Here is a 19,964-nt window from a genome sequence, read left to right as displayed (position 1 = left end):
TACTAAAGATTCAAACAGTGTAAATGTAACTTTAAAGCTACAACAGTAATTTTAAAGTTCATTTGTGTTAACTAAATATAAGAAAATATATCCTTAATATACAGAGACAGTAAAAGGTACCACTGCAGTGAGGGATTTTCTGACAGTGCATTATAAGTGGTTGACTAAATTAAATACCTGGGGATAGTTACTTGAGAATGTACAGAGCTTAAAAATAACTTAAAGGTTAAGTTGCAGAAGTGCAGGAGAATAAAATATATATAAAAAACTAGAATTAGTACTGGTGTGGCTCAATCACAAAGCAGATTTTAAAAAATAATTAAATTAGAAGCTCAACATTATTAGTCAAATACGAACGAATATTTTGAGTACTAGAACAGATGTTGAAAATGCTCAGGGCACTACAAATCCGTCAAAATACATACATTTGAGCAAATATTACTAGTTGCTTCCTTTCTCTGGAAGTGTATGACCTTTCAAAATTGAAGCCCAACCCACCCCTAGAGAGAAGATATAAAACAAGGTTGGGTCTGAAACACTGACACTTGGGCTATTTGAGACCGTCACGACTTTGTTTTATATCAAGGCAATTCATTACTATTATTGTTGTTGTTTTTAATGTTTTTATTATAATATTATTTAATCGACGTTTAGAAATGTCCGGTTTGTCTCTATATAGTTTTTGCCAGTTTGGACTCTTCACGTACCTGGTGCTTTTCTCCTTTATCTCAAAAACGTCTTCAGTTAGTCTAGATTTGACTGAACTGAGGAATAAAGTAGCGAAGATCAAAGTCAATCCGCGGGGAAATCTATGGGCGACGGGTAATTATTCCCATTTCATTATTTCACCGTACTCTACCAGACACCTACTTAAAAAATGATCTCAGCGACTCAAATAATGTAAAATATAGTATTTATATCTCATAATTCATATAGGAGATTGCTGTATGCATATTCTAAACTTACTCAAGCCACTTCTCGACTTTATTTACAAGTGAAAGTGTCTTTTTGTATCTGTTAGCAACTTGTTTTAAGAAATAGTGCTTAAAACAAGCACAATGTGCTTCCATTGGAATCAGGATTTTACTCTGGAAATAGGTCGAATAATACAGCAAACCCACAATAGGAAAAACTACATACGTCGTTCACATTTCATACATTTTTACAAATCGTGTTTTGGCAGTGTAGTATAATTCCACGGAATGTAGTATGTTTGTGTGGTGTAGTGTTTAGACTAGTACCTGCATGTGTCATTAAAAGCGTACTTCATATGTGATGGTATCCGAACTATTGAATTGGGTATGGACTAAAACGTAGTTTTAAAAGTTACCAAGTTACATGAACTTGCAGTTGTAGTTGGACAACAGAAGACTGACATTGTTGTGTCAACATTTCATGAAAATTTTATGTAACTCAAATATATATTTGAATAGCAAATTAAAACAGTTGTTTTTAAAAATTATAATAATTTTAAACGGTTTAATATTGTAGAAAAGTTATACGGTGATATTTATTGTCGGTGCACTGAAAATATTCCATTTAAAAGCTTTGTGTGTGTTTTAAGGTCACTTTATGGGGAAGAAGAGTGTTGTAGATAGTCTGTTTCCGCCGGATGGTGGCGCTCTAAACCCTCTGCAGGTGGGAGCGGATGATCTTTATCAGGAGGTTCTAAAAACTGCTCTCCAAGCCAGACTCCAGTCTTCAGATAACAGCTCCAAAAATGAGGTAAAAAAAAGCATTCTCCAGCATAATAACACATATTATATAAATATAAAAAATACATCATTATTTCCACCAAAAAGTTGCAAATATTATTTATAATGTGATTACTTATTAAAAGGATTATTAACTTTTACATTTTCTAGATGAAATAGGACTCACATGATGAGTCAGTTAGGAATTAATTTGTTTAAACTCTATAGAGCAGGTTTCTCACAGATTTAAAAAATACAGATTCTCTGATTAATTCGTCAATATTTAGCAATCAAAAGTCATTTGAGAATATGACTGCTTCTCTAAAAAAAAAGACAATAATATCTTCAGATAAAAAGCAATTTGGAGAACTGCTTATGTACACAGACAAAACATTAAAATTACATCTTGTTTCCACACTCACCAATTTGCTCTTTTTACAATAAAAAGCATATTTAGTTTTGAAATTACAGGCTGTTGTCCACCTGTTGCTTTGTATACTTTGTTAACTCCCTTTCACCTGGTTCCTAATGGTCAGACTCAGAACCACTACAGAGCAGGTAGCCTCAGCCACAGACACTCCGCCCACAAGTAGACGGAGAGTCTGATACTTTCAGTGCAGTAATCTGGCCTCAATGTCAGGATACTGCCAGTTACATTCTGATTGGCTGTCTGTACATCCGTGCATATGCATTTCTGTGTTTTGTTTTGTACTGGTATTGGTCCGATATGAATCGCCTCCTTCAACATGTCATGCCAAAATAGCAGACTTGTGCACTTCTTGGCCACGTTGCATGGCAATGCGAGACTACAGAGCAGGTAATATTTCAATAATTGGTCATTCTCAGCATTGCGATTAAAGTGATTAGGTGGCTCTGTTAGTGTGTGTTCCTTTGGTATTAGAGGATCAGACAACTCAGTAAATCCCCATGCAGTCCTATATGTACATCTCAGCCTAAAGGGTGTTTCCCATTTTTATATTTCTGATTCAGATTTTTTCCTTTGTGTTAAACAGTTTTGCCTTTCTTTTCTGTATCATAACAAGATGGTCTGTCATTGACCTATAGTACCAACAATAAAAAGCATGGATATGGATCTTGTCCAATCTCATTCAGTCAAACTCACACATACAGTAATGTCTAAATTTGTACTGTTTATATGCAACTCACAGTAAAAGTGCAGCCCCGTGCATTTTCACTGTCATCAGAAAACACTGATGTATTGACCATGTGGCTGAACATTTTGACTGTCTTGTTCATAATCAGTGACACGAGGTCTTGTCATTTTGGTGACACTGACATGTTCATTGACATAAAAACTTCATTCTGGGACATGAACTAAGGATTTTGAGCATTTGTCAGTAATCTACGATGTGGTGCTGTTTGTATCAAATGTTTTGTGAAATGCACATAATGTTATGCAAATAGAAATTCGAGAAGTGTTCCAAAGGCAAAAAAAAAAAAAAAAACAGAACAATTTCTTAACTAACTCTGAATGGATGTTAAAGTAAAATATTAATTCTAGTTTATTTTGGACGTTTTTATTGTCTAATTATCACAATTCCTAGATCAAAAAATGAAAATGGAAATATGAGATTTTGTTTAGGTAAATATGACGTGACTTATAATTTTTATCCCGAATATAATTGATTAGCTGTGACATTGTAATAGAAGTTATAGTCAGACAGATAGACAGCATTACAGATGTCTCAATGAAGCAGAAGATTAATGAAACAGCTACAGTAAAAGTAACAGCAATATACAACTACAATAGAAATGACTAGATTAATAATACAAATATGTTAGCTGCAATTAAAGTAGTAATACTAAACATAAAATTAAAAATGAGAGAAAATTCACAGTTGGGTTGCATAAATATTATGCAGGATAGATGTATATAGGCTACCACTGAATAACCAATAAATCTTGCATTTTCTTATTAACTGACATCTATATTCTAGGACACTGAAGTATTCATGAAGATTTTAGAGAACTACATCCAAGGAAAGAGAAAGTGGTGAAATCTCCACAAAGACAGATGACCAGTTGCTGAAATCTCCTCAGAAAAGATCCTCAGCTTCATGTACAACTATAATATTTATGTTCAGTTTACCTGTTTTCACATATGAAAGAGACTAGTGATGATTGTATATTTATTTTTCCCTGGTAATGTGCAGCGTTCAAGTGCTCATATTGAACATCTGTATTTAACAAAACACAAATATTCAGTTTTTTATTTGTATAAAACTTGAATTGATTAAGGCCGGTTATGTCTGTTTATTTTTTTTTTCCAGCTAGTGTGTTTTCTGTTGTTATGTAACTACAAAATTTAAAGGAAAACTAAGGTTTGCTATTTAATATATATTTTCGCATTGTGAACTTGAAAAAGCATGGTATCATGGTATCAGAATAAAAAATAAAAATATTAACTGAACAATATGAAAATTGACTCAGAACATTACAAAGCTACTTATAATTAAACTAATGAACATAAATAAACAAAGACAAGTAAACACACGGTAAATACATTTGTATGCAACAGCAACAAGCATACAAGATGTTAAACCTAAACTTCAACACGTCTAGTTTTATCCTTAAAAATGTGAGTATATTTCCTCCTGAAAATATTCAGCTACTTATGGTGTTTTTTTTTTCTGTTATGTGTTTGTTTTGTGTGGGCTCTGATTAGTCAATCACCTGTGAGGTTTTCACTCTAAAAAGCCTTTATTTTTCTGCGACACATTTTCCACTTAACAGATCATATTCCACAGTTTGCACACAGCATGAAACAAAGAAAAAAACAACACCAATCAACAAGTAAACAACTCAAGTGCTGAGACTAATCACACCAACCAGAAAAGAAACCTGTGGGTGAACTGTGTGGTGCACAAATACATTCTTTCGTGGTTTTAGTAATATATTTTTTTTCACAGGGATTTCTTTTAAGCTTCTTAACATTAACAACAAAAACACTCAACCCAGAATTTATTGTTTTTTGTTAGTTGCTTGCCAAAAAACACAAAGCTTTATAATAATAATAATAATTTTATGTGATTTTAATGATTTTCAAGTGTTATAACTTATATTTTATCAGTAATGTTGCAACCTCAAATGTTATTATACTTAAAATTTACTAGGCCTTTAAAAGATACCATTACACAAATATTAGGCTAAGTGCAAAAAATATTAAGGAAATCTCACTTACCTATTATAAACTCCACTAACCATACAGGAGCACTTTGTAGTTCTACAGTTACAGACTATTTCATCTGTTTTTCTCAATGGATCAGACACAGCAGTGCTGCTTGAGTTTCTGAACACTGTACACTCACGGTTCACTCTGTTAGACATACCTAACTTGATGGTCCACGTTTTATATGTACAATAAGAGACAGTAGCTCATCTGTTACTACACAGTGAATGGTGGTCATCCTCTAGTACTTCATTAGTGGACACAGAATGCAATAGGCTGGATATTTTTGTTGGTGGACAACGCTAGCTGCCCTGCTAGTCTGATCCACTTATACCAGCACAACACACACTACCATCATGTCTATGTCAGTGCAGTGCTGAGAATGATCCAAGACCCATCCCATACCTGTTCTGTGGTGGTCCTGTGGGGATCTGCTTTTGTGTGTGTGGCTAAGAGAATTGCTTAGTAGTGTGTGTTTGTTTGTTCACTAACATGGATTTGGTAAAATACAATCAATTTGACTAAAGGGACTAATAAATGTAATTTTCTTCTTCTTCTTCTAAAAACTAGTAACAAAAATTACCAAGTAAATTAAGGGGATCTTTACTGTCATTCCTTAATGTATCTAGAACACAGAATATCCACTATTGTCTTTCTGCACTTGGTCCAACATAAAACAAGGACCTGGGTAAAGTGTTAAAAAATACAAATATGAAACCAGACAATTTATAGGTAGTCTTTCACAGAACTGGTCTTCTAGCCGATGCAGCACTGATGCAGTGTAGGAGGTGTCGATGGTAGGCAGGGAGGCTCTAGTGATGATCTCTGCTGTTCTCACATTGCAGAGGCCTACCGCCTGAGACAGCTGGTCAATACGCTATATATTCTCCCTTTAGAATGGAGTGAAGTCTAAAGGAGGTATATAAGCTCTCTTATTCCTCAGCATGAAGACAAGTTGCTGTTTGGCCTTTTTGCTGGTGTTTAAGTTTGAGAGTCCTGTATTATCCTAAGGAATATAAACAATGGGAAAATGGACAGGCAGAATTTAATTACTGTATACTCTGTATACATCCTTATCCCAACTTCACCCTGCTCTTCATTTGTCAGGACCACCACTGGGCAGTGGTAGACTCAGACTGTGGCAGGGGCGAAAAATTAAAAAGGACACCCAGTGGATGACATGGGGCCCCAGTAGCACACCAAAACCTATGATGTACCAGGTATGATAAAATAGTTTTCATCCTTGATCAATTTTAGTTTAATTTAACATTACATTATTAGGAAATCTGATTACACATTGCAAATATAAACTGTCATGTCACCAACTTTTGGAAAGCCGGTCCCAGGGAGAAGGACGGCGCTGCAGAACCAGAAATCCATAGGGAGTGATCCAGCTTCTCCCTCATGGTGTTTTCACTGGATTAGACTAAAACTGGCTCCTCCCAGACAACCTAACCCTAAGCTCCCTTGAAGAACGAGTTGGATGTGGGCAGAGCTGGATGTGATCCAACTGCACCCAGTGGATTTCTGGTTCTGCAGTGAGGAGTACTTGTGGGAGGGGGTGTGGGGGTCTTAGGAGGGGTGTAACAAGGGCACTGCATCATGTTTTCTCCATTGGAAGGGCATCTGAGAGGGCACTCTGTTTTTAATTACAGAGGGTAAGTCGAATTTTCTCCACTGACAAGACTTCTATTAGGAAACTTACCCATATTCTTTCTATTGTAGGTACACACTTTGCATGGCATTTCCTTTACTGGAAATGGCACTGTCAAGGAGGGGCACCACTTTCTATTGAAACGCAACCATGTAAGAGTCCTTCTTAAAAAATATTATAGAATTTTCTTGCTCTATGGGGTACATCATCATAATTTATTGCAAGATATGGCACCCAAGAGGGCACTGTTATTTATTTGTCATATGAAAGGCAGCAAATAGGGCACTTTGTCTCATTTTTGCCAATCTAGAGGACACTTTAGCAATGTTTTTCAACCATGGGAACAATGACGATAGTCACAGTGATGTGGACTGTACGTCTGCACAAAATCAGAACAGCAGAGAAATATTAGGAAACAGTCTTATAAGCTTACATAAACATTAAAAAACTTAATTTTTCTGCATTTTTTAAGCACACTGGGAGGGGAAAATGAAAGAACTGAAACACCATACAGCAGGGGTCACCAGTCTATTCCACAAAGGGCTGATGTGGCTGCAGGTTGGAATGAAAACCTTTAACCATACTAGTCCTTTTTGGATAAGATTGGTGACACCTGCCCTGCAGCCTTTTATACCTAAGTGGGCATATACAAGTGAGGGGTACAAGTATGTAAGTCTGAGTAATGGCACACGGCCAATTAATTATTGTTTCAGTGCATCAGTCAAATAACATATACACAGATTTTTCTAAAACCCGAACCCTTACTCACACTGTTGTTTAAATCTTCAAAAACGTCATGAATGGGCGTACTTCACATAAGACTTTAGGTCAGAGAACAGGAACTAAGACAGGCGCTGAACTGGTCTAGTTTGCTCATGTATGACATATTAAATAAAACATTCTGAGATATAGAATTATGTCAGACAACATTAACATTTGTAAAAGCGTGCTTTAAAAAAAAGAAGTGGAAATATATCCTTAATTCCCAAAACAAAAAAAAATGTGTCTCCATCTGTCGGCCTTAAACAGAAATGGCACTATATTAAATTTCAATGTGTCATGTGACCTGCGCTGTCCAATCGGAAATTCTGTTGACGGTTTGAGCTCGGGCATTGAGGAGTTAGGGCAATGCCACAAATAGCCCCTTACATCCTAAATAGGGCACTACGTCGGAATTGATACATTGGCTCTTGCACCTAAACAGTTGGAAAAATGTCTACTTCATTTCAATTTTGCATTCAGCCACATGCAAATGTGTGAGCCCTTGACTGAATATAGACCGCTTACTTATGTGTAGAACCTAGTGTTTCATGTCCTATACAGTGCACTACGTAGCTAAGTATTAAGGAAGAATTTGGGACGCGGCGAGGTTAGAGCAGCGGCGAATTAGACCATCAGATATGCTGTAGTGATAATATTGCAAACAGATTTTGTATTTGAGGAAATATAATCTGTTTTCGACACCATGGGCCAGTGTGGAGTAATTTCTTCCAAAACAGTTCTGGTTTTTCTCAACCTCATTTTCTGGGTAAGTCAGCCAACGGTAAACGTTAACGTTAGCACAAATGCACTGCTAGTTGTTTACATGCATCGATTTATGCCTGTAGTCAAGGATATACAGTTAAAAGGTAGCTATGCTACATTCCTTTAATGTTCTGTTGCCTGTTTGGCTAATATAATTAAAATGTTGTCTGAAATGGCCAGTTGCTATTTAAAGTTTCGTGTTTGCTGACAGAATTAAGCTAGAGTAACGTTGCTAGCACAGTTAATCTCAGGAATGAGATGTATGAAAATAACACATAATATCTTTTAAATAGTAGTTAAGTAGTGATACGTTTATTCAACTTCAGTTTTGATGGATATGTACTTTTTTGTGTTTTCAGTCGTAATTATTTTACTTCATCTCAGGTACTAAAATAATAAATTAACCTATAGTTTTATATTAAAGATATCAAAACATAAGGTCCTCTTTTGTGGTTTGGGCTTAATTTAATCATTGACGTTGATTCTGGTTTGTGATCACTCATCGACAGGATTAGAAACAAGAACAGTAGTACAACCTTTAGATAAGAAAGGTAGTGATACACACCGTTGTTCATGTGTTATTGACAGATGCTGTACTTGTACTACTTCATTTTTTTTTACTTAGTTCCTTTTGCCTTTACTATAGTCATTACCTGACACACACAACAATAGTATAGATTTAGGATACAATACAATCTTTGTCCGTTTGATCCATTATTTTTGATTTTGATTTTTTTTTTAAACCTTGTTCCTGTTTTGTATCATTGTATGTTATGTAGTGTTATGGATGTGATTGTCTTTATGTGTTCATCTGATTGTAACAGCGTCTTTGGGTTACTGAAAAGCGCTTTAAAAATTCCATTTATTATTATTATTTATTATTATTATGCACTAATTGATTTAAAGTTTTGATATTATGAAGTTTTGAGTTTTTTGAGTGCTTTCTTGGCTTTTAAATATAGCTTTACATTTATTACATTCATTATATTAATATTGTTAGGTTTTACGTCTTAATACATGTATTAATGATTTTAATTTAATTTAATATTAATCTGAATGTATTAAAAAAAGTAATATTTTACAATATTTATAAAAGTGAAGAATTATTTTAGACATTGTCTGCAAAATGTATCTGTCATGAAACGAAGGATTAAATTGCTTTGAAATATCGAAATGAACCTTATATCTTATAAAGTGGCCTTGTTTTAAACAATAGCTAATCCCTGATACATTATGGTCATTGGGAAACAGTAAAATGGCTGCTTCAACACAAGTAAATGAATAATCAAAGTATATAAATGATTGTCCTTTTAAATAACTCATAAATCCCCCTTAAATAACTCATGAATCCTACTATATACCCACCAGTTCTACCCAGTTAGCACACTCCCATTCACACACAGTACAGTCAACCAGGTGGGGTTAAGGGCATTCCTCCAAGGCACATGACACCAACCACTGCTTTTTTTTTATAATGCCACTGGACAGCTCTATGCACAATAGGAGGGCACAAACTACCCAATGGCAACGGATGGCTAAGGCATCACTGAACGTCTCCCTGTGTTATTTGTTTGTTTGATTAATTTAAATATATCAGAAGACAATTTTCTTATCTTATTTCTCCTTTTAAAGGCTGCTGCAGGTATTCTGTGCTACATTGGTGCATATGTCTTCATAACATATGATGACTACGATCATTTCTTTGAGGACATCTACACCCTCATACCTGCGGTGGTGATAATCGCCGTGGGAACACTTCTCTTCATCATCGGCTTTATCGGCTGTTGCGCTACAATAAGAGAGAGCCATTGTGGTTTGGCTACTGTAAGTCAAAATGGGGTCATTTTTATTCCATATATTTGGGGAATCACTTCATTCAAGAAATGTTTTAATCCTGCATTTTTTTGCATTTATATACAATCCCCAATTCCAGAAATTATGTAATATGGTAGTAAAAATCTGTGCTTAGTAATTTTCCTTTCATTACAAAAACATAGCCACTGAGTGGTGCAGTGATTCAGTGATGGCCCTGTAAGGACATTTAAGCCATTTGAGGCTGAGAGTCCTAGAAATCTCAGTTGGCTTTAGTTTCTTTGAGAGTAGGATGCCCCCAGACTCATCCTGTTCTTTCTCATGGTGCTTTCAAGCATGGGCACCTAGCAGTGGCTCTATATTTGGGCAGTTCTAACAGAATTATTTTTGTATCTTTATATATCAGAAAAAGCATGTATTTGTCCGAAGCATCTCTGGGTTGTTTGCACTGTATTTGATTTGTGAGCACTTGCTGATATATTGGAACTGGTGACAACTGAAAATTGTTGTAACAGACCTTTATAATGGGTCAGAACTTCTTTTGAGACTACTTGAATGGGATGATTCCTACTGTCAGTATATATTGCTTTGTCAGAAAATCGCTTATACCCATGTTTTAACCTAAATATGTTTTCCTAAAGTTTTCAGCAGTTCTACTTTTAGTGTTTGCAACTGAGGTGGTGGTGGTGGTGCTTGGTTACATCTACAGAGCCAAGGTCAGCCATTTCAAAATCTGTTCTTTCTGATCCTTGATGCTTGTCCGATGCAGAATCCATGTGAAGATATTTCTATGCTACTTATGTACTTCTTATCAGCTCCAGTTGGTCACAGTGCATCTTGCAGAATTGTACACATCGTACTGTAAATAATTGTAAAAAACATTAATTTTTAACATTTTTTCCTATAGTTATAATTAATTCTATAATAATAAAGTAATAATGTAATTCTGATCCCAATAATGAAGTAGATTTTATTTGAAATACATACTGTGTTTATGATGTTGTTTAATCTCCACCCAGGTGGAAGCTGAGGTGAATCACTCCATTCAGAAAGTGTATAATGAATATAATGGAACTAATACAGATGCCCCCAGCCGAGTCATAGATTATGTCCAAAGACAGGTAAGAATCTCTCTCTCTCTCTCTCTCTCTCTCTCTCTCTCTCTCTCTCTCTCTCTCTCTCTCTCTCTCTCTCTCTCTCTCTCTCTCTCTCTCTCTCTGTGCCTCTCTCTCTCTCTCTCTCTCTCTCTCTCTCTGTGCCTGCCTCTCTCTCTCTCTCTCTCTCTCTCTCTCTCTCTCTCTCTCTTTCACACACACACACTCTCTCTACATATATCTATCTATTTATCTATCTATCTAGTTTCTCACACTTCTCATTCTATCCAGTTGCATTGCTGTGGGATCCATAACTATTCAGACTGGATGAACACTCCCTGGTTTACTGAGTCCAGAAACTACAGCGTTCCAGTCAGCTGTTGCAAACCCACCATCAGCAACTGCACTGGGACATTAACACGACCCGGAGACCTGTACCCAGAGGTAGAAGATACATACTCCTAACTTATTGCCATAAAATGACAAGACTAAATATTTCAATCATTAAAAACAAAAATAATACACACACAGGAGTTAAAAGTCTCCATACTTTTGTTTTCTCAGGGTTGTGAAGCTCTTGTGGTAAAAAAATTGAAGGATATAATGCTGTATGTCATTTTGGCTGCCTTGACATTTGCTGCAATACAGGTAAACACACACCACATGTTTTCTAAAAATGTTCATGTTTATGTTACAGTCCTCACCATCAGAGCAAAACCTTTTACATGTTTTCTTCGCGTAATTGTAAGATTTGTTGATTAATAGAGAAATAGTTTGGAATTAAATATTTTTACATTTATGTCTTAAACTTGAATAATTCAAATATGTGAATGTATGTTTGTTAATTATTGAACAGTACATTGTAGTAGATGTTGTTCTTGAAATTGAAAGAAGTGAGACAAAAGAAAAATATCTGCCTTAATATAGTGTCCTTCTGCTGCTGCAAGTCACTCTGTTAAACCTGATTTTTTTTTTAAATGTCAGGGATATCAGGTCAGATTTAGGGGTTTTGATCCTTCTCAGATATCTGTATGTATTAAAGTCACATGCACAGGCTGGGGAAAAAACAATAAAACAGGTGGTCTAGCTTCATATGCTGGTTGCCTGACTAATGTAATTGGGGAGATGGCTCACTGTGTTGATATGTACAGCAGTGAAAGTTAGTGAAATGTAGGAGATGGATATTGCTGCATTTGGAGCAATTTAGCTCACTTGTGAAGCAAGGAGAGCTGTGGCCAAACAATTCTCCTCTTGCTTGCTTGCATTTTGGTCACAATATAGAGCCTATATAAGCTCAAACTATAACATTAACAATCAGAATAAAATAATATTTTTAGAAGTGAACATTTAAAATTAATTTTTATTTCAGAAATTTTAGGTTCAAGATGAAACGTACAACTTTATGTTTGAAACTGGCTTCTAGCTCTTAGTTTCAAGCTTTCTTTAACATTTTCCATTCTACTATAAATGGACGAGTGTGAGGCTAAATTCAGCTTTGTATTTGCTGTCATATAGCACAGAGAAAGTGAGAGAAAAGAGGATTGTTTGGAAAATAAGCCCCATGTTTTGCTTTTAATTTTTTTGAAAAATGACATTCAACACTTCTGAAAATTCCACTGCATGGTACCTACACTACTTGACTCATGACAAAATGCAGACATCCAGCATAAACTAGCGGTTTGTAAAATCTTCAGGCAATATTAGAAGTCGCATTTGGTTTTTATTTGACTCTCAATGGCAGCTCTAAAGTTACACCGTGGTGTTTTAAAGAGGTACAAACACCCCTTGGATTGGTGGCCATCAAAGAATCCAGCAAGAAATTGATTGTGCAACAAGGAACAAAAAAATATAGTGATCTGTCTGAAGTCATGCACAGCCAAGGGGTGTTATGCCCCAAAAAAGCAACAACAACACAATACGTTGCCGTTGTTGTTTTTCCCAAAGCCCACGGTTCCCATTAAAGACGTTGAGAAGTGTAGGTACCATGCAGTGGACTAGCGCCATTTGAATACTTCTACCTATACATGCTAATTATCACTGAAATGTGTTTGGAGAAATGGAAAGCAGCACAACTCAAATTACAAAATTTTCTTCCTCTAGTTTGTGCAATTATGGATTTCCATAAGAAAAGTCACTAATTCCCCAAATTGTGAAAAACCTACATAAAACTGGTTTTAAAAATAATTATAAGTGGCATGCCCTAGTTAAAACATATATATATATATATATATATAATTTTTTTTTATTCTCATGAAAAGTTTTGGATGTATGAGGTTTTTGTCTTACAGTGACAATATTTGAACATGGATCATAGTATATTGGCTTTGACTTTTAGAAAACAAGTGTAAATGATAAATATTCTGTGTCCTTCTGTTTATCTCTGTTTATCTGAGCAGATGCTGGGGCTGCTGTGTGCGTGTGTGGTTCTGTGCCGTAGGGGTCATGACCCTGCCTATGAGCTGCTGGTCAGCACGGGTTTGGATGCCTGAACTGCTCCAATTGGAAAACCTTGCAGTCAGGACCAGTTTATTAATTTATAACACCTCATTATTTTACAAAAAATAGTTCCATTGTGTTCTGCATCAAATCATTTTTGGATAAAATATATGTGAAAGTTCAAACAGAGGAATATAGTTCAAGTTCACTGAACAATGAGTCCAGGAGGTGATGCAGGTCATGATCCAACTCCTCCCAAACCTTGAGTTTGTTTTGCTTCATCTTCAAAGCTGCTTAGAAACATGTACATTTAAAGATTCATATTTGACTTTTTGGTATAACTTAAACGTAGTTTAATTAGAACAATAAGGAAAAATATCAAGTGTTAAATATGACTTCAATTTTGTTCTCTAAATTAACATACTTAATTCCTTAGAGGGGACCAACCCGGTCTTCTTTCTTTGAGTGTATAATAAATAAATGACAGGTCAAAGTGAACCACACATTTGTTCACATTTTGTTATTAAATACCAATTAATTATTTTAATGTACTTATAAAGTTGAATATAAATGTCTTTGAGTGTGCAAACCACATTTTGCGAACTCATGCTTGTTAGTTTTTGTTGCAAAACAAGTGAGTACGTTTAGGTGGAGTGAAACTTGATTCAGACAATTAAAACAGTTTGGGAGGAGTTGATATCAAGACACCCTCATGGGCCTTTGGTTTTGTAGATCAACCCATACAGATCTCTAAAGTGCTACCCTTGCACAGCTAACAGCTTAGACTCTGACCTCAGAGGTCAGCATTTTTGCTATTTATTTAAAACACAGTTTAATTTATTCTGATGTGATCATTTTACATTTATTGTCTGTTCCAAGTTTGCATGTGGCAACATAATTTATGTTTTTTTAAATGTAATATTATTTTTCTGTGTAAGAAATGACTGAAGTAAGTCTAGATCCACTGGATGCCATCGCAGTTTGTTTTTCTGCTTTTTATAATGTATCTTCGTAGTTATCATAGTTATAATCGCATGATCACTTTTAGGGCTCATAGAGTTATGAGGAATATTGCACTATGTTTTTTTTTCCCTAATTCCCCTAATGTTGCTACTGTTCTGTCTTACTGGCCAGCATCCATTGCCACAAACATTTTATTTGTCACAATTAGTTTGTGTCTTTTTTAATTCTAGATTAATTCTGCATAAGAAGAAGCAAATATGACATAATTTGAACTTTGGTATTAGGGTTTTGTCTTTTTTTGTTGATTATTTTATTAGTTAAAACAAAGAAATTATATATTTGTTCAGTCATTGCTGAAATGATCATTGAAATCCGCCAGCAAACATTGGAGTCAGCGCATGGAATCCTTTCCAGAACCCCACCTATGATCTCCAAGAAGGCAGAATAATTCAAATTGCTATCGAGTGCATATGCACACACAGCATTGAAAGTGTTCCTTTCTGTAAGCCTAGGTTGTTCCAAATGTATGGCTGCCTGCCTGGGGATTGTGAGTATCCCAACACCTCCCCAAAGCCTCTCACCCTTTGGAACATCTGAGTAGGAGAGAGGCTATCTCCTGGGAGTCTGGTTCCAGAGCAAACACTGCTTTGTGTAAATCTAGTTGATATCTCTCAAGCTCCTGCACAAGTCCAGTTCCTTCCCCACATTGAGGTATGTTTGCCCAGAGTCAGTTTTCTTTTGCCCAGATCCATGATGCCAACGGCTCCTTTGCCCCCACACGGTACCCAGGTTGGGAATTGCCCCAAACCCTTACTCTGGACATTGCGATTGGTGGGTTCACAGGGCCCTCCCCTATTGCCTTAAATGGGTTGAGCCCGCCCAGGATATGTGGGCTGTTTGGCCTCCAGGTGCTTGCTATCTAACACTACCCCCTGGCTTGGCTTCACGTGTAGGTCCCCGTCACCCTCTTGAAGGGAAACATTTTTTGTACTCTTACATTAGTGTGTCTTTGTGGGATGTGCTTGTCTGAACCTTACTCCATACCTAGCTTCTGATGCCATAGCCATGGAGGCCATTAGACCACACAAGCCCTTCTGCCATGACAGGGTCCCAACACAGGCAAGGGTGCATATTTGGCTCACAGAGAGGAAAACAGAAGTTTAGAATATTTCACTTTCTTAAAGATAGTGGGTGAATTTCTGGTCAACCATCTGGTGTTTAGTTGGATTCAGCAGTGGTGAAAACTACCAAACCGAACTTGTAGGCCTAAAAGTTTTGTGAAGTTGCTGGGAAAATCAGCAGAGGAGTCTGCCCTAATATATTTCAACTATCACCATTGAGGGCTTCTCACAAGTGGGGAACATGGAGTTTTAATGGACCTTTTTGAGGACATCCGTGGTGGAAGTGGTGATATATTATTTCCCCGCATTACATTTTTTAAAGATATTTGAGTGGATACACTTTTTGCCTTTTACAGGTTGGGTGTGTATGTATTAAAATAGCTTTTTAATAATGTGCTGTTTAATATCTGCTGCAGACAGTATTTAAATATTTGTACACTACAAAATGTACACAAAACACTAGCCCTTATTCATCAAAGCTGCTTATATTTGCATCTAAACTTAAACCACTTTCATTGACAGTGTCATTGTCTTATGTTTATTCATCATGCAAAAAGGAAACTTGTGTAGTATGTATGAAAAAAAAGAGAGATCAGTATCAGTCTTGTAGTAAATATTAGTCATCTAGAGAGTTGCTACTCTCATGTAATTTAATCATAAAATTTCACACTAGCTTCTCATCCTTGTCTTCGTAAATGGTTAAATAATAATCAATTGTTGACAGATTTTTTCTCGGCTATGATGAATAAAGGCTCTTCCTAATATATCAGTATAATTTCATCCATAAGTATTATTTATAAATCATTAAGGAATTATTAAACATGAACAGACTTTTTCCTATAATTATAAATGTGAATTGGATGGTTGTGGTTGATGTTCAACTTATTTTTGTTTTTTATAATACACTACGTGTTTATGAATAAATAAACTTGTCTTTAAACTCTTGTAGATTACATAGGAACTATGTAGATTGTCTTTTTTTATTGCAAGTAAGACTTGTAAGCTTTTTGTAATTAGCCAGGGATTGAATTATGTGTTGGGTAAATATAATAAATGTGACAATGGATGCTGGAGGGCTATATGTCTTTATAGCCGACTTGGTTAACTTGTTTCAACTCTAATTATTTATGCACTTACAGGAGTATGTAAAATACTTCACTGTTAATTTGGCTACTCTTACAAAATTAAATTTCACATTTACATTCACTTTCACATTTACAAATGTTCAAAGATGCACCATCAAATGTCTAAAGAACAATAATCTTAAGACACAAAGTTGCATTTTAAGGTGATAACTCGGTTTGATAAATGAAATAGCCATTACATCTACTCTGTAGTAATTGGTCCATTATGTTTTAAGTGTTTTACTAACTGAGACGTTACAAGAATTTCTACAGTCATGGACATGTCATGAAACCTGAAACTTGCAGAGATATTGTGGCATAATTGTGGAATAATAAACTGAAGGAAAACATATATTTAATGAACACATCAAAATTCTAGTCAGTATAGAATCATTTCATATATATATATATATATATATATATGAAATGTGGCCTATGCAGAAGTTGCACCATATTTTATATTTATGTATTGTCACCTTCTAAAAGCAAACAAACAAAAATTACGGAAGTATCGTTGAAATAATTTACTTCAATGTCCTTTCAAAGTAATTTTTAAACATTTTCTATATGTCTACTTATTCAGTTTCAAGTTTCAATGAAAAAGACACTTGCACTCAAATAATGTAGAGGGAAACAAGTGGTGTATGTAAATATTATTTATTGTATACTGTATATGGCTCCATGACCCTACTCTCCACTTCTTTGTTTAATAGTTTCTCTCATTGCTGCTTCATGTTTATTTACGGAGTATAAAACATACTAAAAACACAAAACTATGGCACTATGGTCACAAGATTTATGGGGCAGATATTGTGCATATACCCCATGTTCTGTAAAGTTAGTTCAGTTGTGAAACAGTGAAAAAAGCAAGCAAAACCACACATATACATGTCCCAAAACAGTTGGGACATTCTGTAAAATGCAATAAAAACAAGAATATGTGATATGTAAGATGTGTAGTGTTTTGACAGACCAACGTGATTGAATTGTGTAAATATATATATATATATATATATATATATATATATATATGTGTGTGGCTTTTATGAATAAATTAAAAAAAGGAGGAAGAATTTGGGACAAACAATTGTGTATAATAACATTGAAAAATGTATCACTTTGTTCTACAAATATTCCGGTCCACCGTGGGGGGCACTAGGCCTTCGAAGGGTGACACACGCTCACACAGACACTCATCCCTTTGGAAACTTTTGAGTAGCCCATCTATCTACCAACATGATTTTGGACTGTGGGAGGAAACCCACGCAGACACTAGGAGAACACACCTATTGTTGCTACCTTTCACATGACCTTGAACTCGATAAACTTTTACAGACAATGCATGAATGAATGTATAATACTTAATCACGTCTGGTAGCAGTGTAGCATATAATGCCCTTTTCCTTTTATGCTGTTTTTCTTCTGAGTTTGTCAGGAAGGATGACAGGATACAACTGTATATATATTTTAGTGTTTTTCTTTTGTAGTTAACCATTATTTGGTTATTAATAAATGTATACATTAGACATGTTAATGTATTGTAAGGTAACACATGTTCAATTTGTAAATTCACAACCCTCTGAATCTAGGGCTGTCGATGACACGTGTATTTTAGTCTAGAACAGCTATAAAATGAATTAAATATTTCAGATTCCATATATCAGAAAAAGCCTTAATGAAAGATTAAAATTGTTGAATTTTGTTGCTGTCCAAAGAAAACCCTGTATCTACAAAATAATGCATTTGAATGAATTCAATGTAAAACATTTTCTTCAAGTACAAACTAGATTCCAAAAAAGTTGGGACATTAAACACATTGTGAATAAAAGCTGAATGCAATGATGTGGAGATGGCAAATGTCAATATATTATTCGTAATAGAACATAGATGACAGATCAAAAGTTTAATCAGTAAATGTAACATTTTAAAGGAAAAATGTGTTGATTCAAAATTTCAGTATCAACAAATCCCAAAAAAGTTGGGACAAGTAGCAATAAGTGGCTGGAAAAAGGAAATTGAGCATATAACAAACAACTGGAAGACCAATTAACACTAATTAAGTCAATTGACAACATGATTGGGTATAAAAAGAGCTTCTCAGAGTGTCAGTGTCTCTCTGAAGCCAAGATGGTAAGAGGATCACCAATTCCACCATTGTTGCGCAGAAAGATGCAGCAATACCAGAATGCTGTTACCCAGTGTACAATAGCAAAGACTTTTAAGTTATCATCATCAACCGTGCATAACATCATCAAAAGATTCTGAGAATCTGGAGCAATTGCTGTGCGTATGGGTCAAGGCTGTAAAACTCTACTGGATGCTCGTGATCTCTGGGCCCTTAAACGTCACTGCACCTCAAACAGGAATGCCACTGTCAAGGAAATAACAGAACGGGCTCAGGAATACTTCCAGAAAGCATTGTCAGTGAACACAATCCACCGTGCCATCCGCCGTTGCCAGCTGAAACTCTACAGTGCAAAGAGGAAGCCATTTCTAAGCAAGCTCCACAAGCTCAGACGTTTGCACTGGGCCAGGGAGTGTGGCAAAATGGAAGACTGTTCTATGGTCATATGAGTCACGATTTGAAGTTCTTTATGGAACACTGGGGCGCCATGTCATCCGGACCAGAGAGGACAAGGATAACCCAGGTTGTTATCAACACTCCCTTCAGAAACCTGCATCACTGATGGTATGGGGTGGCATGAGTGCTTGTGGCATGGGCAGCTTGCATGTCTGGAAAGGCACCATTAATGCAGAGAACTATGTTCAGGTTCTAGAGGTACATATGCTCCCATCTAGACATCATCTCTTTCAGGGAAGACCCTGCATTTTTCAACAAGATAATGCCAGACCACATTCTGCAGCAATCACAACATCATGGCTACGTAGGAGAAGGATCCGGGTACTGAAATGGCCAGCCTGCAGTCCAGATCTTTCATCTATAGAGAACATTTGGCGCATCATAAAGAGGAAGGTGCGACAAAGAAGGCCCAAGACGATTGAACAGTTAGAGGCCTGTATTAGACATGAATGGGAGTGCATTCCTATTTCTAAACTTGAGAAACTGGTCTCCTCTGTCCCCAGACGTCTGAGTGTTGTAAGAAGGGGGGATGCCACACAGTGGTTAAAAAAATGGCCTGGTCCCAACTTTTTGTTTTTTTGTTGACGCCATGAAATTTTGAAACAACATATTTTTCCTTTAAAATGATACATTCTCTCAGTTTAAACTTTTGATCTGTGATTTGTGTTCTATTCTGAATAAAATATTAGATGTTGGCACCTCCACATCATTGCATTCAGTTTTTATTCACAATTTGTTTAGTGTCCCAACTTTTTTGGAATCCAGTTTGTA

General features: G+C 35.8%; 2 protein-coding genes across 2 annotated transcripts; both read left to right on the top strand.

The window, feature by feature from the left end:
• The first annotated feature begins 518 nt into the window (after window positions 1-518).
• Window positions 519-4,045, top strand: nmbb (neuromedin Bb). The gene is made up of 3 exons (XM_066648357.1): window positions 519-822; window positions 1,565-1,725; window positions 3,653-4,045. The coding sequence occupies exons 1-3, from the start codon at window positions 657-659 to the stop codon at window positions 3,710-3,712; spliced, it is 387 nt and encodes a 128-aa protein (XP_066504454.1). The 5' UTR covers window positions 519-656; the 3' UTR covers window positions 3,713-4,045.
• Window positions 4,046-7,874: 3,829 nt separating this feature from the next.
• On the top strand, window positions 7,875-17,578 carry tspan3b (tetraspanin 3b). Its single transcript, XM_066648275.1, has 7 exons — window positions 7,875-8,066; window positions 9,695-9,886; window positions 10,516-10,590; window positions 10,894-10,995; window positions 11,260-11,412; window positions 11,533-11,616; window positions 13,365-17,578. The coding sequence occupies exons 1-7, from the start codon at window positions 8,004-8,006 to the stop codon at window positions 13,455-13,457; spliced, it is 762 nt and encodes a 253-aa protein (XP_066504372.1). The 5' UTR covers window positions 7,875-8,003; the 3' UTR covers window positions 13,458-17,578.
• Window positions 17,579-19,964: the final 2,386 nt, after the last annotated feature.

Source organism: Hoplias malabaricus, chromosome 16 (assembly GCF_029633855.1).
Source record: "Hoplias malabaricus isolate fHopMal1 chromosome 16, fHopMal1.hap1, whole genome shotgun sequence".
In the NCBI taxonomy this organism is placed as follows: Eukaryota; Metazoa; Chordata; class Actinopteri; order Characiformes; family Erythrinidae; genus Hoplias; species Hoplias malabaricus.
This window is presented reverse-complemented; position numbering and strand designations above follow the sequence as displayed.